Source organism: Dipodomys spectabilis, unplaced genomic scaffold (genome assembly GCF_019054845.1).
Source record: "Dipodomys spectabilis isolate Male_0828 unplaced genomic scaffold, ASM1905484v1 ptg000600l, whole genome shotgun sequence".
Classification (NCBI taxonomy): domain Eukaryota; kingdom Metazoa; phylum Chordata; class Mammalia; order Rodentia; family Heteromyidae; genus Dipodomys; species Dipodomys spectabilis.
In genome coordinates this window covers 706,946-733,033 of record NW_024871277.1, presented here as the reverse complement: position 1 = coordinate 733,033, position 26,088 = coordinate 706,946, and the positions used below count along the sequence as shown (strand labels likewise).

General features: G+C 51.2%; 3 protein-coding genes across 5 annotated transcripts in view; 1 reads left to right on the top strand and 2 right to left on the bottom strand.

Moving 5' to 3' along the window:
- Pgm3 (phosphoglucomutase 3) overlaps window positions 1–14,348 on the bottom strand; it is a 29,303-nt gene extending 14,955 nt beyond the window's left edge. Inside the window, exons 1-4 of one of the 3 annotated variants that reach the window (XM_042671137.1) lie at window positions 14,344–14,348; window positions 3,568–3,572; window positions 3,046–3,251; window positions 1,000–1,184 (exon numbers count right to left, since the gene is read on the bottom strand). In XM_042671137.1, the coding sequence (XP_042527071.1) occupies window positions 1,000–1,184; window positions 3,046–3,249 (389 nt within the window). In that variant the 5' untranslated portion in view covers window positions 3,250–3,251; window positions 3,568–3,572; window positions 14,344–14,348. Of the gene's footprint in view, window positions 1–999; window positions 1,185–3,045; window positions 3,252–3,567; window positions 3,573–4,728; window positions 4,819–14,343 lie in introns of those variants that run through there. The other 2 variants (XM_042671139.1, XM_042671138.1) reach the window with 2 other exon arrangements.
- On the top strand, window positions 4,980–8,225 carry Rwdd2a (RWD domain containing 2A). Its single transcript, XM_042671140.1, has 3 exons — window positions 4,980–5,057; window positions 6,250–6,455; window positions 7,318–8,225. Exons 2-3 carry the CDS (start codon window positions 6,255–6,257, stop codon window positions 7,993–7,995), a joined length of 879 nt encoding a protein of 292 aa, XP_042527074.1. The 5' UTR covers window positions 4,980–5,057; window positions 6,250–6,254; the 3' UTR covers window positions 7,996–8,225.
- Window positions 9,567–26,088, bottom strand: part of Me1 (malic enzyme 1) — a 103,713-nt gene continuing 87,191 nt past the window's right edge. Inside the window, exons 10-14 of the mRNA XM_042671136.1 lie at window positions 18,767–18,872; window positions 17,132–17,274; window positions 15,208–15,381; window positions 13,596–13,694; window positions 9,567–10,953 (exon numbers count right to left, since the gene is read on the bottom strand). Coding sequence (XP_042527070.1) covers window positions 10,783–10,953; window positions 13,596–13,694; window positions 15,208–15,381; window positions 17,132–17,274; window positions 18,767–18,872 — 693 coding nt within the window. The 3' untranslated portion in view covers window positions 9,567–10,782. The remainder of the gene's footprint in view (window positions 10,954–13,595; window positions 13,695–15,207; window positions 15,382–17,131; window positions 17,275–18,766; window positions 18,873–26,088) is intronic.

The following is a 26,088-nucleotide window of genomic DNA, read 5'->3' as shown; positions in this document are numbered from 1 at the left end:
CAGGGACCAGCTGGCACAGAGCTAAGGTAGAACCACGTGCTACCAAGCCTAAAGCGGTAAGGCCGCCGCATCCTGGCTGGAAGCCACCACCTCCAACAAGAGACACCAGCAGCCCGGAAACACTTTACCCAGCTCTCACAATAATGGCTTGGGAAATGTCTGCCTCTTAAATGAACTCTGAAAACAGACAAAAAAGGATATCCTAACTCCAGCCACCTGGGTGCTAAAATGAGCAGCACCACTGGGCGCATGTCCCGTGCGGTACAGTTCAGCGTGTGCAGAGCCGTGAGCTAGCTAGCGCCATCAACGATACAAATCCTGAGTGCCATCCTACAAAGTCAAAAACTACACATCAGGCAGATCATTACAGATCTATATATACAAAAAATTCGTACTATATAGTTAGGTAAAAGCCAGTATTTTTCTATAAGGACAAAGATTTATAGAAAATGGTTTACAGTGAATTCCCGAATAGGGAAATGGAATAGGTAGCTCAACCAATGATAACTTTATTAAAAAAAAAAAAATCTAAAGGGGCTGGGAAGGTAGCTCAGTGATGAGTGTTTGCCTAGCATGCATGAAGCCCCGGGTTCAATTCCTCTGTACTACATACACAGAAAAAGCCAGAAGTGAAGCTGTGGCTCAAGTGGTAGAGTGCTAGCCCTGAGCAAAAGCAGCTCAGGGACAGCGCCAGGCTGTGAGTTCAAGCCCCAGGACTGGCCAGAAAAAAAAAAAAATCTCTAAAGAGATTCAACAACACCCCAGCTCTGCAGCAGATGAGATGCACCTACCGAGGGACACGGTGGACACGGTGTTTTGTATACATTACTTGACCTTAATCCACGTCTCAGCCACCATTACACATTTGCGGGCTGCACCACGCCAGGGCGGATATGAGGATGGCCACTCAGTCAGCGTAGGCACGCCCTCTGGTGGTGAGTGCGAACACACCTGTCCCCATGACCCTCCCCATTCTCCCCCTCCCCCCCAGGCTGTCACCTGGTGTCTCTGCCGATCACCACAAAAGCATCCTGTGGCAGCTCCACCGCCTCCTTCTCCATGATGTCCACAAGCACACGGGCCACGTCTCCGTCCTCGGCGTTGGCCAGCCGTGTGGCATGCTCCTCCCACGTGGGCGCCAGCATCTCCCCCAAAGGATCCACCAGTTTCACCCCATTGTCTTCCTTCCAAGAGAAACATGAGCGGTGTGTGCACCGCAAGATGGGAGGCGCGTTGGCTGATGCTCCCCGGCACGGCAGAGCGGCTGCCTGGGCTACCACCCCACGCCACACACCAACACCGGCCCAGGTGCACACCTCACACATCCACACCACAGAGAGAAAACTGGCCTAAAGGAGGTGCTCGTGGCAAGACAGCTGATAGGTGTCAATAGTGCAATGAAAACAGCACATCAACCCAACTCCTACAACTACCCACCACGCCACCAAACAGGTTTTTAAAAGGTGCCGTTTAAGCCAGTTGCTGATGGCTCACACCTTTCATCCTAGCTACTCAGGAGGCCGAGAACTGAGGAGTGCAGTTCAAAACCAGCCCCGGTAGGAAAGTTTGTCAGACTCTTATCTTCAACCACCAACGAAGTGGGAAGTGGTGCTGTGGTTCAGGTGGCAGAGTGCTAGCTTGAGCATAATAGCTCAAGGACAGTTCCCAAGCCCTGAGTTCAAGCCCCACAGCAGACCCCCCCAAAAAAAAGCTGTCATATACATCTCTGCCTGGCCATCAGCTGCATGTCTGCCATGAAGCGGAACACATAGATCCCTTCTCACTGCTCCTCTGGACAGCTCTGAGAAGGAAAGGCACAGCTCGGAGTGAGTGCCCGCTGAGCAAAACGGCTGTGAGCTGTTCTGGAAGAAGCCATCAGCGAGGGCTTTTCCTAAGTTACCCATCAGTCAATCACACTGAAGAGGGACAGGTGGGTATTTTCACATTTACAGTGATCACACACTTAGAGGCTGGACAAGAACTGTGCTCATTTTGGGGTAAGAAGAGATTATAATCAGTTACTAACCTACAGGGCTTCAACTTGCTGTGAATTTAGCTCCCAAGACAAGCTTGGTATGTCCTACAGAGAGAAGCCCAGCATTCAAGCCACTGCGGAGACAACAGCTAATAGAAAATAAAATCTAATCGTTATCATCAAAAGATGAGCCAAGGTACAGAAAATAAACTAAATGTCTGTGGATAAATGGGTAAAGAAAACATGATAAGTGGTAGACAAAAAAATGCTATTCAGCATCAAGAGAGGAAGAGGAAGTCCTGGCACATGCACGGACGGCCCTGGAGAAGACACGGGGCAGAGAGAGATAAAGCGCGAACCCCGCCCCTCCGCAGAGTGCCCAGCCCAGGTGCACTCACTGAGAGGAAACTGAGGCAGCTGTAAGCATGGGATGGAAGGAAATAAGACAGAGGTGGAAGGAACAGACCTGCAGTTATGGCTCTGGGACTAGATCATCACAAGATGGCACCTAGAGTTAGCAGTGATGGATCGCGTACTTCCAAGTTGTTACGCGCGAATCTTAAGTTTCCAAAGGCAACTGCGAGGTGAGGAGTATGTTCCCTCACTTGATGATGGCAATCACTTCACAATGGATACAACCATCAAAATGTGACACTGTGTAACTCAAGTACCTGCAAGATTTTGTAAACTGTACTTCAGTAAGACTGAAAAACTGCAAAGTGTTAAAAGGAATGAACACTTGCAGTGAATCCTGAATTGTCCTGAGCACTGGAACCTCATTCCTACTCAAATCTGAGCTCACTGTCAGACCCCAGGCCTCCTGGCTTGGCTATTTATTCAGAGCAGGAAGTGATTAACAACTGCAAGAATCCCAGTCTGAGAATTTCAAGGTCTGTCTCGAGAGTCTGCCTCTCACCCCCCTGCCTTCCCATCACTGTTCATCTCATTCCATTACTGAACCTCTCTCTCAGCAACTACTGACAGCCTGCTATTTTTCTAGTAGGGACTGTCTCTGACAGTGGTTCGAATCACACGTAAAAGAGAAGGCACAGGGCTGGAGCTGTGCATACCTCAGGGTTGTGCGAGGCTGTGACCATCACCCCAATGGTGGCGTTGGTCTGCTTGGACCTCAGAGCAGCTAGCAACCCCATCCGAAACATGATGTGGTCCAGAAGCTCGGCCTTCATCCGAAATCCAGCAGTCCCATAGTGGAAGGTGAGGCCGGGGGGCTTCGCATGGAGTGCTGAGTGCTTGGTAATAGCATCCAAGTCCATGTCTAGGAAAATCAAGACAAAGTAAGTTATTTCAGCTTGGCCATGCCTGTAATCCCAGCTATTTAAGAGGGAGAAATTAGTGGATCACTGTTTGAGATTAGCCTAGGCAAAAAAAAAAAAAAAGTTATAGAGACCTCATCTCAACTCTTAAATCATATGATCCTGCAAGAACTTATCTAACAAAGAACAAAAGCATGAGGACATGGTTCAAGTGGTAAAGTACCTGCCACTTGAGTTCAAACCCCAGTACCAAAAAAAGAAAAAGAAAAAAAAATCTCTGAAGAACCAACCAAAACATCAACAGCTCACACCTGTAACCCTGGCTCTTTGGAAGGTTTCCAGATTAAGGTTCAAGGCCAACCTAGGCAGAAATGTTTGTGAGACCTCCCCCCCTCCCCCCCCCCCCACACACCCTCTTCTCACGAAAGAGCTCTACCCAATGGTGCACCTATTTATCCCTGCCACAGAGAAGCCTCCTGGGTGGACCGAGCCCTAGGCTACACTCCAGTAGGAAGTAACACGTCTCAAATAAAAAATAAAAAGCAAAACTCAGGACTGGAAGTGTGCCTGTGTAGGTAAGCACCAGACCTTGAGTCCAAACACCAGTACTACTAGAAAGAAAACAGCCACAACTACCACCTTCAAGCACCACTTCAAAAACCTGCTGCCCGGACCTAGCAGGGCCATTGTGAGCTGCATCTGGCTTGAAGAACCGCAGAGAAGAAGGACCCCGAAGGTCCGGGCAGGCTGGGGGCAGCAATCTGGGGACCCCGCCCCTTCAAGTCCAGCCTTAAGGAAGGCTTCACACCTGGACTCAGAGACCCACAAGGCCGAAGCTCAGCTCGTCTTACAAAAGGAAGAAGACTGACCAGGCCAGCTCCCCACCAGGCCAGCTTCCCCACTGTGGCTGGTGGGAGGGATCCTAAAGTCAGGTTCCCAGCAATAGGCGCGGAATCTGACAGCCCCGAAGCTGGGGCTCCCCAAGCCCGCCCAGCTCCCTTAAACCCCTGGGCCGGGGAGCTTGCACGTTCTCCGGGACACCCCTGGAGGTGGGCGTCTGGGTGGAGAGACGCCGGCCTAGCAGCACCAGGCCCCGAGTTCGAGCCCCAGTACCGCCAGCAGCGGCTGCGTCCTCTCGGGGTGCTGTCTGTCGCCTTTCACCTTCGATTCCCTCCGTGGAACGCCAAGGGGGGTCCGGTCGCGGTCAGCGGGGAGCCCCACCCAGGCCCTCGGGGCCGGGCTCCATCCCTGCCCGCGTCCTGTGGCCCCGATCCGCGCCGACGCGGGGACCCGGCGAACCTCTCTGGCGCCCGGGGCCCGCGCCGCGCGCGCCCTCCCGGGAGGCTCAGGCCCCGGACGCGAGACGCGTGCCCCCTCCCCGGCCTTTCCCAATCACCGTCCCCCCTAGACCCGCCGCCCCCGGGCTCCCGCCGGACCGGAACGCCCGGACGCCCCCCCTCCCCGCCCCGACCCCCTCACCTTTGCCGGTCGCGGCTTGCTCCACCGGTCGAGAGCCTGCTCCGTGCACCGCCGTCTCCGGACCGCAGGGCTCGCAACCGCGGACGTGGCTCCCCGTGGCTTCCGGAACGAGGCCACGCCCCTCAGCCAATCCCGGCAGGGGAGAGCATCTGTCTCCGCCCATTGCGCCATGGCCACGCCCAGAACCCTGCCGCCCCGCCCCTCGCTCTGGCCACGCCCACGGCCCTTTGACCACGCCCTCGGCCCCGGGCTCGCGCAGCGCGCGCCCTCTAAGTTGCGGCTGCGGTTCGGCCCCGCTGCCCGGCTCCCTGGACCGGACGACTGGAAGGGTGAGGCCCGCGGTGGCCGGGTGTCGAGCCGGGGGTGGCTGGGGCCGGGCAGCCCAGCCCGTGGACCTGGGAAGCCTGGCCTCGCTTCTCCGAGAGCCCGGGGGCCGGGCAGGGTGCTGGGAACCGCAGGGCCGGGGCCTGGTGCAGCGATCCCGCAAGCTCCCGCCGGGCTGCCGCCTCCCCGATTTGCGGGGTCTCGGCCCGGACCTCCCGCATTTCATTCCGCTGGGCCCCGCGTCTACCGGGCTTTTATTCCGCTAGACATCGCGCCTCCCCGGGTCTCATCACTGTCCCGCACCTCCCCGGGTCCGGTTTCCGGGCCCCGCACCTCCCAGGGTCTCATTGCTGGGCCCCGCGCCTGGCCCTGTCCCCAACCCCCATCTCGTCGCTGGGCCCCACACCTCCTTGGATTTCATCGCTGGGTCGCTGGGTCCCGCACCCCCGCAACGCCTCCCCCCACCCTCCACCCCTGTCTCGCCGCTGGGCCCCGCACCTCGCTGGATTTCATCGCTGGGTCGCTGGGCCCGGCGCCTCCCCTGCCGCCCTGAGGCGGCGACTCCTGGTGGTCGGCCTGGTGCTGCCCAGGGCAGGCAAAGAGGTGGAGGCCTTGCTTGTGGGAGCTGGGGACGCAGAGCCCGCACCTCCGCGATGGTGCTGCACCATCGAGGCCCATCGGGGTGGCCTGGGGGTCCGGAGTGGGGTTGGGAGTCTGGGGTGGGCTTGGGAGGCCCAGTTGGGGCTGGGGTGACCGGGGTGGGGTTGGGGTCTGGGGTGGGGCTGGGAGGCCCAGGTGGGGCTGAGGGGCCAGCGTGGGGTTGGGGTTCGGAGTGGGGCTGAGGGTCCGGGGTGGGGTTGGGGGGGGCTGGTGATGAGCACGGCCCCCCAAGTCCGGAGCCGCTCACTGCGGGCTGGCTTGCATCCACCTGCTGCAGGGGTGAGGCCCACAGGTGGGAGCGGGGCCGGCGGTGTAGGGGGGTGTCGCATCCTGTGCGCGGGGCGGGGGGGGTGGTCGGGTGCGTGGAGGGTGGCATCGTGTGCGCGGCAGGGGGGTGTCGTGTGCGCAGCAGGGGTGTCGTGTGCGCGCAGCCCGGGGGTGTCGTGTCGTGTACGCAGGGGGGGGTTGTGTGCGCGGAAGAGGGGTGTGGGGGGGTTCGGACGCTGACTTCCCGCCGTGCCCCGGCCCCGCCTCCAGGCGCCATGGAGTCCTCGGTGCGGGACAGCCTGCAGCTGCAGCTGGTGGAGATGGAGATGTTGCTGTCCATGTTCCCGGGCCCCGGCGAGGTGCGGCTGGAGGACGTGAACGCGCTGACAGCCGTGAGGAGGTTCCTGGGCGGAGCCCGGGAGGCGCTGCCGCCGCGCATTGAGTTTGAGATCACGCTCCAGATGGAGGAACCCAAGGTGGGTGCCCGGGCCGGGGGCGGTGGGGGAACGCGTGGGGCCCCAGCAGGGGGGGAGCGGACCCGAGGAGCTGGGGCTCCGTCAGTACCGGCATTTCCCGTGAACGTGGCGCCAGTCAGCCAGGGCCCCGCGCTGCCACGGCCCCGTGCATCTCGCAGCCCGGCTGCTGCACCTGCGCTGCCTCCAGCCTCCTTCCCGCCCCGCCCTGCAAGAGGCGCGGGGACCAAGGCGCTGTCCAAGCAGAGGCCTGGGGACCCTTGGCGCGCATCCTATATACATCCTAAATGTAAATGGATGTGCCTCTGGGTCTGCTTTCCCCGGGCATCGGCACGTGGACAGGCCGCATAAGAGCTGCCCTAGCACCGGGCGCGGGTGCTCACGCCTGTCATCCCAGCTGCTCAGGAGGCTGAGATCTGAGGATCGCGGTTCAAAGCCAGCGGGGGCAGGAAAGGCTGTGAGACTCTTATCTCCAATAAACCACTAGAAAACCGGAAGTGGCACTGTGGCTCAAGTGGTAGAGCGCATGCCTTGAGCTGAAGAGCTGAGGGACAGTGCTCAGGCCCTGAGTTCAAGTCCCAGAACCAACCAAACACAAGACGTGCTCTAGGAGTCCACTTCGCCCTTTAGCTGTCACCCCTCGGAGCCTGGGCTGCCCTGGGAATGCCCAGTGGTTGCTGGTTCCGTGCGCCTGTCCTCCCCCACGGCCCCCCGCGTGTGGCGGGCCAGGGGGTAGCGTTGGCCCTCGCTCCTTCCTGCCAGCGCACGCATGCGTGGAAGGGACGGCGCGGGGAGCCCTCCACGGGTCCCGCGGCCGCCGTGGGGGGACTTCCGGGGACTAAATCCACTTGCTCTTGCTTTCAAGGTGACAATTGACCTGCAGGTGGCCATGCCGCACCTCTACCCGTTCGCGGCGCTGCAGCTGTTCGTCCGGTCCCCGCAGCTGGACCGCGCGCAGCAGCTGCTCCTCAACGACGACCTCACCTCCTACCTGGGCGCCTTCGACCCCGGGGAGCTGTGCGTGTGCGCCGCCGTGCAGTGGCTGCGGGACCACGGCGCCGCCTACTTCCTCCGCCCGAAGCCCGAGAGCGCGCCGTCGCCGCGCGCCAAGCCCGTCAAGAACACCTTCCTGCGCATGTGGATCTACAGCCACCACATCTACCAGCAGGACCTGCGCAAGAAGATCCTGGAAGCGGGGAAGCGGCTGGACGTGACGGGCTTCTGCATGACGGGCAAGCCGGGCATCATCTGCGTGGAGGGCTTCAAGGAGGGCTGCGAGGAGTTCTGGCGCACCATCCGCTACCCCAGCTGGAGGCACATCTCCTGCAAGCACGCCGAGAGCGTGGAGACCGAGGGCGACGGCCACGACCTGCGCCTCTTCCACTCCTTCGGGGAGCTGCTGCTGGAGGCGCACGGCGACTACGGGCTCCGGAAGGACTACCACATGGACCTGGGCCGCTTCCTGGAGTTCCTCAAGAAGCACAAAAGCGAGCACGTCTTCCAGATATTGTTTGGCATTGAGAGCAAAAGTTCGGACGCCTAGGGACGCAGGTGCAGAGGCCGGGCTGGTCCCCCCCACCCCAGGCCAGCCCGTCTGCCACCCACACCCACGACGAAAGGCCATCTGGACCCCAGAGACAGAAACCTGCCCAGCCCCAGACTTCTCCACTGCTCGTGGAACAAACAGGCCTTTTCCCCCTTGCTGTCAGCGCCATTGTGATGTCCCTCCGCTTCCCATGTTGTCATTCGAATACTATTTCCTTGTAAATTAATAAAAACAATTTAACCACAGAAGCTGATCTGATTGAGGAGCAGGACAAAGCCTGGCTGTCGGTGCAGTTAGGAATGCATCCACCGAATCGAATCTCCCCCTTTCATGATAAAGACACATAGGTGACACACCTTTTCCTTTCATCTCTTTCTAAACCAAGGATAAAATACGAGCACTTCTTTCCTCCTTTCTTACTGAAGTTGAACCCCTTATTTCAAGGTTTTTTCTTTGTAGAAAAACGAGATACATCTGTGGCTGAGAAATCATAGCAGTGAGTCCTCAGAAATAGTAAAACAGGGAAGTGGTGGTGCTGCGGCTCAAGTGGTAGAGTGCCAGCCTTGAGCTGAATAGCCCAGGTTCAATGTCCAGGCCCAGAGTTCAAGCCCCAGGTGGCTAAGCACCGGTGGTTCACCCCTGTAATCCTAGCTACTCTGGAGGCTGAGATCTGAGGATCACAGTTTGAAGCCAGTCCAAGCTAAAAAGCCAGAAAGTGGAGGTACGGTTCAAGTGACAGAGCATTAGCACAAATGAAATGAGAGAGCATGAGACCCCGAGGCAAAGCTCCAAATTCACATTCTCATACATACATACACACACCCACACACATACACACACGTAACAGAGGTACCACAACATCCTGTCAGTGCTTCCTTTGGCTGTTCTGTTGGTTAAAGGTGCTTGTAATTATGAGAGCACTTTTCTGAGTTCTTCTTTTAAGGTTCTTACTAACAGCAGTGGCAATGTCCCACCCTTTACCCCTGTGCTAGTGTGCCTTCCGTCTGCACCAAGAGGAGGATATGTGGCCTCAGTGGAGGGCTGAGCCATCTTGGTGTGTGGGGGCAGGGAGCGAGAGAGGTCACACTGTATTTTGGCTATAAGTCACTACTATCTCCTGAAAATCCCAAGTCTAGCCAGGTGCCAGTGGCTCACACCTGTCATCCTAGCTACTCAGGAGACCGAATGGCATAAAATAAGATAAAGGAGGTAAAACCCTCAACACCAGGAAGCAACCATCATTTCTCCCTGAGAATATCAAAGCATACCATGCATCAGTGTTACCATAATGAAATCTATGCTGGAGGAAGCAGAGATTAGAATGTTTTTGAGTGAGAATATTAGAATTGTACAGTAGCATATTATTTCAGAATACCTTGTTACATGCCCCCCCAAGACCCATTACCATTTGAAGTGTAATAATTCTTTTAAATAAGTTATTTTACCATTAATTTTTTTCTAAGCTTTAATAGACCTTTGCATAGGCAAATACATTTAGTAAGAGCAATCTGACAACATAGAAACAGACGAGAAATAGGCATTGTGTGTCTTTTCTAAACCACTCTATGGAAGAAAGCTTTAAGCAAAGGTTACCTTTCACACTTGAAACAATCTGTGTAACTTCCGCCTTGTGATAAAATCATTTCATAGTACAGTTGACTTATCGTGAGCATCTTGTCCTTAAAACATGACTTCAGACCCAGGAGATTCTCCACTATATTTTACCATACACATCGAGTGTTCGGCTGCACCTGAGCTTCAGAGTTTGAAACTGCTTCTACAAGTTCCATGATTGGCTTCTCAAGTCACAGCATACACACTGGGAATGTGGCCATTCTTCCTCACAGAAAGTTCTTGGTAATCAAAGCACATGACTATCTGATCCAGGATGGAGTCACAGTGGCTCTATCAGAGGAATGAGAGAGAGCCTAGGGAACCGGGTGAGCACACTGGGGGAGAACACTCCGGTGGACCAGGAGCTCATCCGGGAACTGCCCTGAGGCCTGGCGCAGAGGCTCGCCTCTCCTTCCCGACCTTGCAGCTCAGGCTGTGCTGAACTGAGGGGCAAGGCAGGCAGGGCGGAGGCTGGTGCGTGTGGTTGGGCGAAAATGAGGTTAGCAAGGCTTTGGAGTGAGGATCCAGTGTGAGAGCTTTATTCTATGAGGTGTCACAATGACCGAAGAACATGAAAATCCAACTGCGCAAGGTGTTGTAAACAGCAGTGATCTTTCTTCTCTGAGAAACAGTAGATTCCATGAGAGAGAAAAGGAGCAAATATAATCTAATAGGGGACTGGAATAAAAATACCTGAAAAGCTGCTTCTTTTCTCTAGGCAATAGAGTCATGTTGTTTCTGTTTAGCAAAAGTGCATGTATTCCTAAATTCATCTGCCTTTTATTTTTAGAAAGTGGATTTTTAGCAAAATGGTCAACGAAGGAATTGTGGGGTCTAATGTTGATCATATCTATTTCTAATTTTGGTCTTCCCATTAAGTTTTCTATACAAAAAAAGATGAGTTTCTCAGTAGTAAGAGCAATCGCTTTTTAAAGAGAATTGGGGTAAAATAATTAAGATAGAAACCATAAATTACCAAAAGGTAAATCAAGTGAAATCATCCAGTGTGAAGTTTGTCTTCATTTATATTAATGATCTTCCAGGAAAATTTCAATTTTTAAAGTAAAATTACCCTATTCTAAGCATATCATCGTAAAAGACTCCAACCTTCAGAAACTAGGAAGGACTGTTTCCAGCTCTCTGAGCTGCTGTGGAGAGCACGGGCTGTGGCTAGAGGTCGGCTTTGGTCTGTGTTTTCCGGGCATCGGCGGGCCAGGGGTAGCATTCGGGGAGCAGTTGGTCATACTCGGGAGAGAACATGTGCGCACGAACAAACGCTTCTTTGTTCTGCGGCTCCGGATAAACCGTGGCCGTCTCTTCTTGGTATGCATCTTTCACAATCTAGAAGGGAGAAGAGAATATTAACTATTGGAATAAATAAGAGGGCCACGGTGAGCACACGTCCATTCCAAGAATGAATTCAACCAAACTGCTCACAGAAATGCACAGTCAAACGAAGACGCAGCCCTCAAAGGCTCATGACAAGTCCTATTAGCAGGGGCGGAAATGACCCCAGCAGCTGTGAAGCATGCAGGGCCGAGGGTAATGCGATGTTTGGGAATGCCACGTGTGCAGAGAGGCCATCATGTGACCCCAATGCTAATTAGCCTGGACAGACGGCCTCCACTGCCCTGCTCAGCGTGCAGCTTGCAGCTGAGTGCAGAATCCCACACAGCCCCCAGGCTGACGCCGCGCACACAATGCAGCAGCCTGTGGTCCAGCTCCCACGCATCCCAACCCCAGGGTCGGGTCAGTGCTCCTGGCTGCTGTCACCAAAAGCACTTGCACCTGTGGCTCACCGGGCCACTCCACAGCCCGGCGCCCCCCCCCTCCCCCCGCCTCTTCCAAGGAGCCTCAAGGCTGTTCTTGTCCTGAGATAGACGGCCAAACAACGGTACGTGGACTTCCTGTGGTGCCCCCGCTCCGTGCTCAGGTGTGGGTGCTTGTACTGTGTGTGCCCACACGTGTGTGTGTGTGTGTGTGTGTGTGTGTGTGTGTGTGTATGACTGTACTAGGACTCAAACTCAGGGCCTCATGCTGTTGACTTTCTCAAGACTGGTGTGTTCCTAGACATGAGCCACACCCCCCACGCTCCACCGCCAGCTTTTTTGCTGATTAGTGGGAGATGAGAGTCTCACGGGCTTTTTGGCCCGGGCTGGCTCTGAACCACAATCCTCAGGTCTCAGCCTCCTCGGTAGCTAGGATGACAGGTGCGAGGCACCCCATCTGGCTTGCACGTTACACTTTCATCCTTTCAAATCCAACCGCCTCACAGTCCCCAGAAGGCAATTCCAAGCCCTGCCCACGTCACGCCTTCTCTGCCTCTCACCACTCAGAGGACACAAGCTCAGCCCCCCCAGCCCCACGCCGCCTGCTCCACCTTTCTTGAAGAAAAACAAAATGGGTTTCTTTCTCTTCAAATTCATTCTCAGGAGTTCTAAGTAGACCACAGAGGCGCGATCAATACACTAGACTTGCTTGGGTACGTTGGATTTCGACTATTGGAGTAAATAAGTATCCCTCTCAACGTAAAATTCCTCTTGATGAAAAATTACAAACAAATATCTATGATAAAAGGAACCACCTGGACAGTTTTGTATCCCTCTGGTGTTCTTTGCTCTCTTACTTTCTCCTCCAATCACTTGTTAACTCCTTCTCATCTATTTTGTCAAGATAAACTTACAAGGATGATATGCTATTAGTAATTAATAATTCAACCAATAGGCAACATTGGTACGACATAGGAGTCTAATCTGTCATAAGTAGATCACTTTGCAGATGAAAGAATCTGCTTCATAACAAGACATAATGATACATGCATAGTAGGCCGTGTTTTCTGCTTAACCTGAAAGCGTTATTTTCCAACTGGTAGCAGTATGAGCAGGCCTCAGGAGACACTTGCAATATTCCGGTCACAAATCTAGAGGAGGCTGCCATCTAATGGGCAGTGGTTATAAATGCTGCTAAAGGCCCTTTCTGCCTAGAGCCCTCTAAATGCCCAAGGGACCATGTAGAATCCCCACAATAAACACAGAACTACTGTCGTGGGGTGAATTTTGTCCCTACCACCTCTTATGTTGAAGTCCTAACCACTAAGCACGTAGGAGTTCAGTGAGGCTGTGAATTTGGTGTTTTGTTTTAATTTGGGGGTTGCGTGGCTTGAACTCAGGGCCTGGGCGCTGTCCCTGAACTTTGGCCTAAATCTCACTGCGTTCTTGGTCTGTTAATCTATAAATCAGAGGGGCCTGGATGACAGGTGGCTGCACAGAACTGTGCCCCCCATCTCTGTGTGGAGTCCACAGTTACAACAAGTTACATGTGTGGCAGGGAAAGGCGTAGCTGCGCTGAGAGGCCGAGGGAGAATGCGGCCAACTGACAGCAAACCGATGGCCGCAGGGGCGATTTAGGATGAGCCAGTGAGCAATACCCACATGCATTTTTTGTTTTTGGTTAGTCATGGGGCCTGAACTCTGGGCCTGGGCGCTGTCCCTCAGCTCTTCAGTTCAAGGCTAGCACTCTTACCACTTGTGCCACAGCACCATTTCCAGCTTTTTCTGCTTATGTGGTGCTGAGGAATCCAACCCAGGGCCTCATGCATGCAAGGGAAGCACTCTACCACTGAGCCACCTTCCCAGCCCCCACCCCCCCCAACATGCATTTTGAGGAAGACTCTCACATAAAAATACTTCATCAGCCAGGCACCAGTGGCTTATGCCTGTCACCTTGGCTACCCAGAAAGATGAGTTCTGAGGATCCCAGTTCAAAGCCAGCCAAGGCAGGAAAGTCCCTGAGACTCTTATCTCCAATTAATCACAGAAAAAGCTGGGAGTGGAGCTGCAGCTCAAGTGGTAGAGCACTAGCCTTGAGCAAAAGAAACTCAGGGACAGTGCCTGGGCCCTGAATTCTCACACACACACACACAGACACACACACACACACGCTTAATGAGCAGAGGGAAGGCAACAGAGTGCGTGTGGTTTTACCCTCACTGCAATCTTCAGCGACACGTCTCTAATGGTGTTGAGAGGCGGGTAGAGCCGGCCCTCCTCTAGGTGCTTGTCTGACACCTGCTGAGAGATGACCTGAGAACAAGAAAAGGGGAAGGAATGCTTTCCGGGGAGCCCTCCAGACGCGCAGGCCCTCAGCTGAGTGAACCAGCGCGTGCAGAAGCCATTCCTGTGGGCCACCCGCTGATTTCACCTCCTCTCACTGTGGACACAGTGAGCAAAGGCAGCGCGCTGTCCCTGTGTGGGGAATCACACCGCTAGGGAAAAGATGGGGAGACTCCACTGAACCCCGGGAGCAGGAAAAGAGAGAGGAGGAGAAAACCCAGATGAAAGGACGGGAGGGAAAAGAAGAGGGGGATGAAGTGATCCCGAGGGCGGGTGTGGGGTGACGGGGACACCAGCAGGAGATGTGTGTAAGGAACAGCCAGTACTGAAGAGGAGGAGCAGGGCGGGAGATCAAGGTCAGGCTTCTCAGGAACAGAGCTTAAGGACTAGGCTGGATTCTGGAAGTGCCCTGAGGGCACAGGAATTTTCCTGGCTTTCCAGGGCGGATGGGAGGTGCTATGGCTTGCACACTTTGATGGGCGGATGGGAGGTGCTATGGCTTGCATACTTTGATGCCTGCTTGGAAAAGTGCCACCACTAGAAACACCAATACTGACAGTGAGAGGTGACTGATACATTTGGGCTTTGCTCTGTTTCGTGTCAGTAGGAGGGCTTGAACTCGGGCCTCAGGCTCCCGTTTGGATTTGTAGCTCAAGGATGGCACTCTACTACTTGAAGCACACTTCTACTTTCTATCTTTTACAGATTAAAGAGTTTCTCAGGCTGGCTTCAGACCGAGATCCTCAGCGGGAACGACAGGCATGAGCCGCCGGCGCCCTCCTGACGATCAGGCTGCTTTTTAAGCATGTTGTGTTTGAGAATATGGCAGGGCCTTTCAGTGGAATTATCTAGCAAGTAACCGGAGTTATGGCAGATGATGAGAAATACACAGATTTGGTGGATTATTAGAATAAAGATGACAGAAATGAAGAGCTAAGATCATTGAAAGCGTGTGAAAAGGAAAGAAAAAGTAGGATTAAAACAATGAAAGCCAGGAAATAGACTTAGTTAAAAAGAGATAAAAAGAGGAAAGCAAACAGTAAATGACACAGAACTGATTTACAGGGGAGTGGCACTGACGCCGTGGCCGTGGCTGGCATGGCCAGGATACCAAGAGCACCCTTCAGATGACTAGACCCGTTCTCCCTGGTACCGCCCCCCCCCCCCCCAACTCCCAGTCATTTTCACTGAATGAGAACTACAGGACATTGCACACTATTGGTCACCAGGGGGCGCTAGAGGCATTCAGGAACAGGGCACTAGACTGGAGGAAGGAATGAAAGGTCATGATTGCTCTGATGTGCCTGTTCTGGAAGATGATGGAAATGGAAGAAATGTTGACTTGCTCTCTTCCCCTGGGGAGTACAGAAACCCTGAGGCATCCCTGCCACCGGGGGAGGGAGGGAAGCGGGGGGACACCTCCTGCTCTCCATTCCCCTGATCCAGGAGTCAGGCAGCGTGCAGGGGGTGCGGGCGTTCGAACCTCGGCAGTGGTGAGGAAGACCTTGTCGCTGATATGTTTCAGGCCGCACGTCACGACCCCCAGCGCCACGCCAGGGAACACATAGGAATTGTTGCCTTGGCCGGGGTGCAGGGTCTGTCCGCTCGGAAGAGTGACCGGATCGAAAGGACTGCCACTGGCAAAAATCGCGCGGCCCTGCAACACAGAGACACAGCACCAGATGACACACGGGGCTGTGGGCAGCGCTGCGGTCTCAGGCCGCAGTACTCAACCCCTGTGAAAACCGGAGGGCCCTGTGACGTGGACGTGGGCTCTGAAATGGTGGGGGTCCTTGACCCCCAAAATGAGCGAAGCTGGGAAGTATCATCGCTCTGGCCCCAGCAGCCATTTCCACACGCTCCCGGGACACACTTCTGAACGCAGGAAGGGCGTACTGGCAATCACATTTGAGTTCAAGGCACAACTGTTAGTGACAAAATGACTTCCAGTGTTTTCTGTCTGACAATACAGAGCATTAGGGGAGATCAGAAGAGGTGAGACCACATATCTTTGACGCATTCCAATCTTAAAATATACTTATGCAAGTTTGGCTAATTTCACACATGTGAACCACAGACTGTCAATTCTTGAGGCCTGCTGAGCTTAGATGCAGACACAATCACTAAACACTGGTTTGCTGTGCTCCTGTTTTTACATAGTAATATGCTAAAACTTTGTGATTGCACAAAAGACTGTGGGGGGTTTTTCTCTCCTCCAAGAATTTATCCAGATGCTGGTGGCTCATGCCTATAAACCTAGCCACTCAGGAGGCTGCGATCTGAGGATCAAGGTTTAAAGCCAGCCCAAGCAGCCAAGTCCATGGGACTATGATCTCCAATAAACTGCCAAAAAGCCGGAGATGGATTTGTAGTGGCAGAACACGAGGCTTGAGAACAACTCAGAGATAGCTCCCAGGCCCTGAATTCAAGCTTCAGGACCCATGCACACACACAACACACACACACTCACCAAACACACACACACACACACACACACACAAGTTAAAGAACACTGAGGAATGGGAGGCAAACTCCCCAATCAGACAGGATAAAATCAAACTTAATGAAGACCCCAAGATCACCCCAAATAAGAGCCATAAGCCATGTAGTGATTCCTTGTCCCCGAAAACATCATCTCTAGCTCTAGCAATGAGAAGCACAGCATCGACCAGACTCCAATTTGTGGAGTGACGTCACTGTGATTTCCCCTCTCTATTCCAGTTTGGATTTATTTCCAAAGTTAAATAGTTTTACGTAGCTAAAACTCAGTCCCTACTCTCTTATTCTGGCATTTTCACCTCTTTGAAGAGCACAAGTACAAAACAGTATCAGATAGGTGATTTCTGTAAGCAGGAAAGGACTGCCGCCAGAGGACGGAGCGTGTGGCTGGGCTGGCGTGGGGACAGCGGCCCACAGGCCCCACCCGAGCCCTGGAAATCCAAACCCAGAACTCAGCAAAGCAAAAATGAGGCTGTGGTTTTATACTGTGTGCTTCAGTGTTTGGGAAGAGCTAGTTAGAACTATTTTAATGACCATCTGAAAACCACAGGGCTCCTTTCTTCTTTCACTTTTATGTGTAAATCGCAGATACTCCTCCAAGTCCTCAGGGAAGATGGTCATCGCTGAAGTATGACAAGATTAGTTTTTCCATAGAAGAGGAGGAAGAGACAATAATATCCAGGGAAATCAAAGTGTTCTCCTGCTATGTTCACTGCTTTTCATCTCTTTGTCTGTCCACTGTGGCATTGTGAACTCAGGGCCTGGGTGCTGTCCCTAGGCACTTTTGCTCAAGACTGGTGCTCTACCACTTGAGCCACAGCTCCACTTCTGGCTTTTGGTCACTTTGCTTTTAACCTTGGCTGTACTGAAGTAAGCACCATAGCTACTCCCTCAGTGGATCGCCTCACCTGAGTGAACTTGTAGCACTGCTCCGCGGAGCACTCTGCTTTGCTGGTTGGATTACTCAAGGCGAAAATGATAGGTCTCTTGTTGAAGGCCGCCATGTCTTTGAGAATCTGTTCAGAGAATGCACCACCGATTGCAGCCACTCCTAAGGAAGCAGAGAAACCAGCGGTCAGGACATTCATGGCTGAATTCTTCCAAGGAGCACGGGTACCAAACCAGGAGATATCCCAGGCGTCTTCCAAGAGACCACACACGGCATAAGGGATATTTGTGCTGAAGGACGAGGAGGAAAGGAGTTGCCTGTGAATCCCAACGTTAGCCTCTTCATTAATCAGCAAGTTAAACCGTGTCCCAACCACAGACTGCTTTTGTAAGCAATTCTGCGTATATATTTCAGCCTGTTCAGGGTACAGCGCAAGGACATTTTATAAACAGTGTGAACACTTAAGATGATGATCTAAGTCCATGGGGAGAAGCAACCCGCTCTGAGGAGAATCTAACAGAAATGAGACCGTGGCCTAAGAAACAGGACTGAGAACTCAGTACCGGGGCGGGGGGGGGGGGGGGGGGGGGTCATTGTCCTTACGCTTTCAGCTTTACTTCAATATTATCAACAAGAACTCCTACAAGTACAAAAAAAAAAGAAAAAGAAATAAATGTAGCTATAGCTCAAGTGGTGGCGTGCTAGCCTTGAGCACAGGGACAGATCCTGAGTTCAAGCTCCAAGACCTGCACACACATCCTCGGGATCACCACTGGAAGACAAGAGCTAGGTGATAGGAGCTAAGTGAACCACTGCCCCATGGGAGCTAAGTGATGGGAGCTAAGTGAACCACTGGAAGATAGGAGCTAAGTGATGGGAGCTAAGTGTTCCACTGACCCATGGAGCTAAATGATGGGAGCTAAGTGTACACAGGCAGACAGGAGCTAAGTGATGGGCCAGCTTCCCAGGGATGCAGCTGGCTCTCCTTAGCCGACTACAGAAGCCATGACTGGGTATCTGATTATGGACGCTGGGATGCTGGGTGCACCTTAAGCCTCTCGCCCACCTACAATTACAGCCCTTAATAACCCTCCGCAAGATCACCTTTGACAACTCCTTTTGAGATGTTTTTAAAACACATGATATGTGGACACATCTAAAAGCAGCCTACTACCTGCGTGTAGGCACCACATTGCATGCTGGGGGCCAGGAAGGCACGTTGATGCCCACCTCCTCTGAGGTCTTTTTTAGCGTGCGTGACCCCCCCCCCCCCGCCCTTTGGCTGGCATTTGCACACAGGCTGCCACCTGACCTATGGCTTTACCCCACTTCCAAATTCCGTCCTAGCCATAGCCTGTGGTGGAGCCTGTCCTTGGGCACAGGACCGTCCATGTCTCTGGGGAGTCCAGCATGCAAAGCCCAGGGGTTTCAGGCGTGAGCAGAGGGCTGAGCATAACGTGCTCTCCAGCAGGGCCCAGAGCTCAAACAGTACCAAGCACCTACGGATCTGGGAGACTGGAGAAGGCTCTGTTGCTCAAGAGCATGCTCATCCGTCTGAATTCCCAGGGTTCAAGTTAGCAAGCAAAGGGGAGAGGGAGGAGGGAGGAGGAGGAGGAAGGGAGGTGGAGGAAGGGGGAAGGGGAGAGGGGGTTACCAATGAGCGCAGTCGGCTTGATTTCTTGCACAATGGCTTCTAAGCTCTTCATCTCCTCGTGTGCATGCGCAAACTGCTCCTTCTCTGGTGTTAAGGAAGCACGTCCCTAAGTGACACAGGTGGGAAGAAATGAACAAGCTGCCCAACATGTGGGGTAGAGACATTCCAGAATATTCTACCTGTGATGAGTACGTATGCTTACATTTTTGTACACTTTTTTTTTTTTTTTTACCAGAACCCAGGTTTGAACTCGGAGCCTCACCTTCGGCTATGCGTCACACCTCTAGGCCTGCTTTTTGCTGGCTCACTGGGGATGGGCCAGTTTGAGTTGTGATCCTCCAGTTCTCAGCCTGCAGAAGAGCTGAGGGCTTGAACTCTGGGCCTGGGCACTGTCCCTCAGCTCTTCAGCTCAAGGCGAGTGCTCTAACACTTGAGCCACAGCGCCACTTCCAGTTTTCTGGTGTTTAATTGGATTTTCCTGCCCGGGCTGGCTTTGAACCGCAATCCTCAGATCTCAGCCTCCTGAGTAGCTAGGAAGACAGGCATGAGCTTCTGCTGACCTTTCTTACAGTCTCTTCAAGTTCCCTTCTCTCACTCACTGTCAAGAGTATTTATTTCATTCATTTCTTCAACAGATACTCACGTGAGACCGTTTTCTACAGGTCTACAGTTAGGAAACATCTAAGTCAACACGCCGGTGGTGAGTTTTCTAACCTTTGACTCTATAATAGATCACTACCTAAGTTTACGTGGTCCGTTAGGACTTACAAGTTGGAGTTACATATTTCATTTGATCTCAACAGTTTGGGGAAGGATAAATTAAGAGTGTTTCATGTGAACCTTGGTTTAGGTTTGGAGACTTTAAGCCATAAGGGATTCCAACAGGGAGAATTCTAGAAAACGAGAACCATGTGAGTCTCTTCGTGCTTCTTTGCTTGTGTGTTAACAAGAATAATAGGAATTTCTTCTTTGTGAGGCTAACAGTGGGTTCAGGGAAGCAAGGCATGGAAAGCACCCAGGAGCAGGCTGGTCAGTACTAACTGAAATTCTTCTGAACAACACCAAAACAAAACCAACTCCAGCAGTGAGGAGCTTGCTCTGTGTCCTTCTCGTCTGTCGTGGATGGCTCTTGCCATGAGTGGCTGCGTAGCATGGAGCTCACCGCCTGTCAGTTCTGGTTTCTAAGAGATCATTTTCCAGCTTTCTCTCATGATATATCCAAGTACACTGCATCCTGGCACTGAGTTCAGGAGCCCTTGTTACCATGAAAACGCTGACCAATGGCAATCGATCCACCCAGTTGGGAAGGCATGCCCTGGTTGCGTGATGGTCATCAGGTGGAGGAGCTGGGGCTGGAGCAGGCGGGAGCCAGGGCCGCCTGGGCCTGTGGGAGCCCCGGAGCAAAGCTCCCAGCAGCCTTCCTGTGCCTTTGCCTGGCTTTGGAAGCCTCAGAGCTGGCCAGCTGCTGGCCTCGAGAGGCTAATGTGACTCTGCCCTTCCCCGGCTGGCCCAGGAAGGCATGAAGGACAAATGGTTATGGTCCAGCAATGGGAGTTTGTGGCTAGCAATGAAGCCATAGGCAATGCTTTAATGTTCATTATGTTCCACCAATTTTCGCTCCCTGTCACTCTGCTCAGTCCACACTTTCTGGAAGCAGTGCAGGCTAAGATCACGACTGTTTTGCTTCTTCTGCAAGAGTGAAATTCCAAGGCGGATACGAGAGACTGCCCCACATCTGTTCCAAACAAACCACAAGCTTAGCACTTTTTACCAGAAACGAATATAGTCTGTAGCGGGTGTGGGAGAGAAATGAACCTCGCACCCAAGAGGCATCAGACAATCCCACGGAACGGCAAACACATCCAGCGGCGACTTTAGAGCGAGAGGGCTCCCCGCACTGCCCGACTTCCCCAGCTTTCTCCCCCTTAGCTGCCCAGTGTTGGCGCATTCACGCACTCAGGCCAATCACCTTCACACCTGCCAGACAAAGGAACGCAGGGAGCAGCGGCCACGAGGCCTGCCTGCCAGCTGGCGGTGGAGGTGCTCGGTTCTTCTGAGGTGGACAATGCAGTCTTCAGCATCCAGTGTTCCACTGCCCCATGGGAGCTAAGTGATGGGAGCTAAGTGAACCACTGGAAGACAGGAGCTAAGTGATGGGAGCTAAGTGTACACAGGCAGACAGGAGCTAAGTGATGGGCCAGCTTCCCAGGGATGCAGCTGGCTCTCCTTAGCTGGCTGCAGAAGCCATGACTGGGTATCTGCCTATGGACACTGGGATGCCGGATGCACCTTAAGCCTCTCACCCACCTACAACTACAGCCCTTAATAACCCTCGGCAAGATCCCCACCCCCCATATGTTAACTATCTAAGTCACCATACTTGGAGGTCTGCTTGTGTACAATTTTATAACAAAGTTCCTCTGTTCCAGAATCCGAGACAAGCAGCCAGAAGACTTACTTCACCTAGCAAGTCCTTACCTTCCAGGAAAGCCAGTGACAAAATCAACGCTAAGACAGTGTCTTGGCCAAGCGTGGTCCCTAAAATCCCAGCACACGGGAAATGGAGGCAGGAAGATCACAAGTTTGAGGCCAGGCTGGACTACCTAGTGAGAGCCTGTCTCAAATCAAAGGTGCTCACGGTTTCAAAAGATCTATCATTGACAATTTCAACCATCATGCCACATTTAAGGAATTACTTTTTAATTCTCAAATATCTGCTTACTGTTGTTTAATCTAATTTCGTTCTGTTGAATTTTATGTTGTGACCATTCAACCATTTGGGGGCGTGGCAGTTGAACTCAGGGTTTCATGTTTGCTAGGCAGGTGCCCTGCTATTTGAGCCAGGTCTCCAGCAGTTACGTAATTTTGTGTACACATGAGGTCATAAGAGGAAGCTAGTTTAGTTTGTTCTTGGGGCCATGTCTCTTCCCCATAGCCCGGTCACCTGCCCATCCACAGAGCTGGAGTGGCACTCTGTCAAAGAAACGGCCGATACTGGACAGTCCCTGGAGCATGTCCTGTTCCATGTCCTGTTCCCAGAATCAGGTTTCACTCCTAATAACGGTAAAGTCTTATAATTCATCTCTACTTTATGGTTTACCTCAAAACAGAAAAGAAGAAACTTACTGAAAGGATCAGAGAGAAAAATATATATCAGAGATTCAGAATTATTAACAAAGAAGAAATTGTAAATGGTGATATATATATATATATATATATATATATATATATATATATATATGCCACATTCTAAGAGGTAAATATTGGTGTCCTTTTATTTTGAAAAAAAAAAAGGTGCTTAGGCACCAAACGTGATCCAAAGAAGATTAGCAAAACTGTGCGACCAGCAGCAGTTACCCCACAGCCAGCGACTAACAACAGCACAGAGTAGCGAACAAATGTGCCTAAGCTGTCCATAAAAATAGAAATCTGTGCCTTTTCATTACATTACCAAACCACAAAGTAATCACCCACATGAGACAAGAAAACTACCAAAGAAATCTTAGAGATGATTGTGTTAGCAGCTGAAAATAACCAAATCCAACCTGGCAGAACACAGCCTGGCTGCTTCAAATAGCACAGAAATAAGAGTCGGTTTATATCAAGTGCAGACTGTCATCTGAAATGCAAAATGATTTTGAAAGATGTGAAGGAAGCTGAAAATGACGAGAAGATAGTCTTCATTTTCCTTCATGCAGGGCTTCCAAAGATTTGTCCCCGTGCAATGCCTGATTGTCAGGCCAGCAAATTTAAAGTATTTTAGTGCATAGTTCTGGCCCCATCCGTTAACGATGGCCTCGCCATTTTAGTAGTTTGTGACAGCTTTGGTTGGGTAGAGACAGAAAGGACAAGAAGTAGAGCATATTCTCATCGCTGATAGCAAATAAATGAATATTTTTTTCTGAGAGGATCTTGTGGTCCCAACAAAGAGAAGTGCTGCAAGGAGACACTGACCGTGGCATGCACACGCAAGATGGAGCATGGGCCGGACTCGGCCTCTCCCATCCCTGCACCCCGCTTCCCGGAACTCGGTGGCGAAGCTGGTACAGATGAAGCAGATGCCGGCTTGCCAAAGCTAAGTGGGCACCAGTCCTCGATGGAGGGGCGGATCCCGAGCCCACGTCCAGAGCTAGCTCTGCTCTACTCCACGGTGAGCCCAGGACCTAGGAGTGGATTTTAAGAAGCTTCCAGGTGATTGGAAACAATCAGCCAGGTTTGAGAATCATCACCCTAAAAGAGCCTTCCAGATTCCTATCAGATATAGGCTAAAAAAAGCTGCATGTTTTCAAGGGGAAAAAAAGTATAAAATGATATGCTCTGAAGAAGGAAAGGAAAGCTAAAGAACAATAAATGGGCAGTCACAAACTTCTACTGCTTCTTTCCTTTTCTTTTTTTTCTCTCTGTGATTCACAATCTCCTTCTTTGTGCGCTTCAAAACCTCTAAAGAGCTTGGAAGGGCAGCAAATAAATGATCAAGGAGACAGGGAAAGGCGGGTGGAAGGAAGCACCGCCAAACTGTCCTCAGGATGCAGTTTGAATACATTTGCCTCTGATCTCTCTAGAAAAGCTGTGTGCTCTATCACAAACATCACATCGCATAAATCACCGCGATGCCCGCAGACCCTGGCGAGAGAAGACGGAACTCGGGGCCCGCGCTGTGAGTCCCCCCAGCACACACCCCAGGCTGCCAAGAGCACCCAGAGGAGCCAGGACCCCAAAAGACAGCATGAGCAGCACCGGGGCTCACTGCACACAGGCAGAAGAATCCAGGGCAAAAAGAACAGGCCTGCCAAGGATTTTCCACCCCGTTTTCCAAGCTGACTGTATTACGTGTGGCCGCTCTCCTCACGCTCGTAAGACCGCCGCAGCTGCCTCCACACTTCCACTTTTGCACACTCATGGCTCACCAGCTCTCAGAAACCTGGAGTGACACACAAATCCCTTAGGCTGATGACTTAAACCCGACAGCAAAATCATTTCTTCTGCCTCTTTTTCCCTTTCCAGGATTCTCTGCTGAGATGCCTTCCACCTTCTTTTGGCAAAGCACTTGTGAACACCTCTTCATGCGCGGATATCCCAAATTCCTTCCTTATCTTCTCTCTTCCCTTCCTCCTTCCCTGTTTCCTTTCCCCCTTTTTCCCCTTCCTTCTCTCCTCAATTAGTGCGAGCGAGGAGACACAGCAGACTGAATGAGGGCTTTTGTTTCAGCAGTAGGCAGTGATATTAATGTGCATCTGACTGTCTGAGAGACAAGGACATCTGCTCTCTGCCTCTGCCTTTCTTATTGGCTGCACACGCGGTGTCAAACACCACGTGAAATGACAAGCAAACCATCTCTCTGCAGCTCTCTCCAATCCGCAAAGTCTCCTGGGAGGCAGTCTGTTCAGTGTGTGTGCAGAAATGCATTGGGTGTCACTCAAAGAGTGGTAGCTCCATTGTTAAATAGCTAGCATAACAATGGGAGGAGGAAACTCTTCTCCAGGCTGGGCTTTGGAGCCCTAGTCCGGTATTGTGCACCACAGGGGAGAAGATAGCCTTACACAACTGCCACTGCAGCACACAGCGTGCCTTGGTTCATGATCACTATAGTCATTATACATTTGTTCTTTGCAACGGAGCAAAATAAAAAAGCAAATTTCAAAGCAATTTCTGATCTTATTCTGGGTGAGAATCGGACATCCTAACAGAGCTGAGTGGAATCCACTTCAGAAGTGCTCTATCTTAGCATTAACTTGGTTTATTGGTGGGAGCAAAATTATATTTATCTGAGAAGTTAAGCATGGATGAGTTTGTTCTGTGACTTCCTGTCCTACTTGAAAATGTTCCAAAGTCACCATTGCACAATGTGCAGACTACCATGCTGCTGATACCTCTTCTTTCCTCTCTTTTCTACCTTCCTTTCCCTCTGATTTTTATTTGAGGAGGTTCTACTTGTTAAATATTGACTTGTTTCTATTAAAATGTATTTAAAGCCGGGCGCCGATGGTTCACACCTGTAATCCTAGGTACTCAAGAGGCTGAGATCTGAGGATCATGGTTCAAAGCCAGCCCGGGCAGGAAAGTCCGTCAGACTCTTATCTCCAATAAACCACTAGAAAACCAGAAGTGGTGTTGTGGCTCAAGTGATAGAGTGCTCACCTTGAGCTGAAGAGTGCAGGAATAGCGCCCAAGCCCAGAGTTTAAGCCCCATGACCCACAAAAAAAAAAAAAAAAAAAGAATACTCGTTGACTAAATTGATATATCCATATCTCCTGCTACAAAATATTAAAGATTTTTGCATATCATCAATGACCAAGTGATTGATTTCAATCAACTTATTAGCACTGAGGTTATCAATGACAATACTGATATTGTATATCACACCCCTTCCATTGCTGATATGGTTCTGAGATCAATTATGGGAAATGCTATAATGCGTGCTGAAATAAACACAGAAAGCATGCGCAACATTAGTAATCACCATTCCTTAGTAATAAAGTTCCAAGGATGAGTCCATTACGGTTAGCATTTGAGGCTGGGATTTTTATATCTTTAAAATGTGAAGGGGCTTTCCCAAGAAAATGTTCTGGTTAAAACTTCATGATTCTTTTAATATATTACAAACAATCACACTTTAAGCTCATAAAATGGCTATGATTGGCTCTCGACAGATATTGTCTAAGGACAAAAAATAACAACTAAAAGAATCATGTCAATTTGAAAGCAAGATTATCCTAATTTTTGTTATTCTAAGATATTAGTTTGTAACAAAGCTCAATGTAAGAATTTTGACTTCAAAGACATGAAAAAAAATCCATCACTTGAAATTTACTGTCCTATGTCAAATAGTAAACAAGCTATTAGATGTATAACAAGCTTTTAAAATGGTACTTTTCTTAGCAATCATATTTGCACTTTTTTATTTTGGCAAGTAAAAGACATGAAGGAGGAATGACTGATTAGGTCTGGCCAAAAACTTTATTCCATAGATTATAATCCATGGAACTTGAAACCTTTGCTAAACTTATGCTGTAATCTATATGTGTATATACAAATTTCACATTAAAATATCACTAGAAACATATTTCTGGACTTTTTTTCAGGACTGTTTTATACTCCTGGGTCAGCACAATTCATGATGTCTTTGCATAGAAGGAGGATTGATATCTTTTTTTTTTCTATCAGTTTAAAAAAGAATGATATATGCCAGGCACTGGTGGCTTATGCTACACAGGGGACTGAGATCTGAGGATCTTGGTTTGAAGCTAGCCTGGACAGGAAAGTTCAGGAGACTCTTAGCTCCAATTAAACAACAAAAAGCTGAAAGTAGAGATGTGGCTCA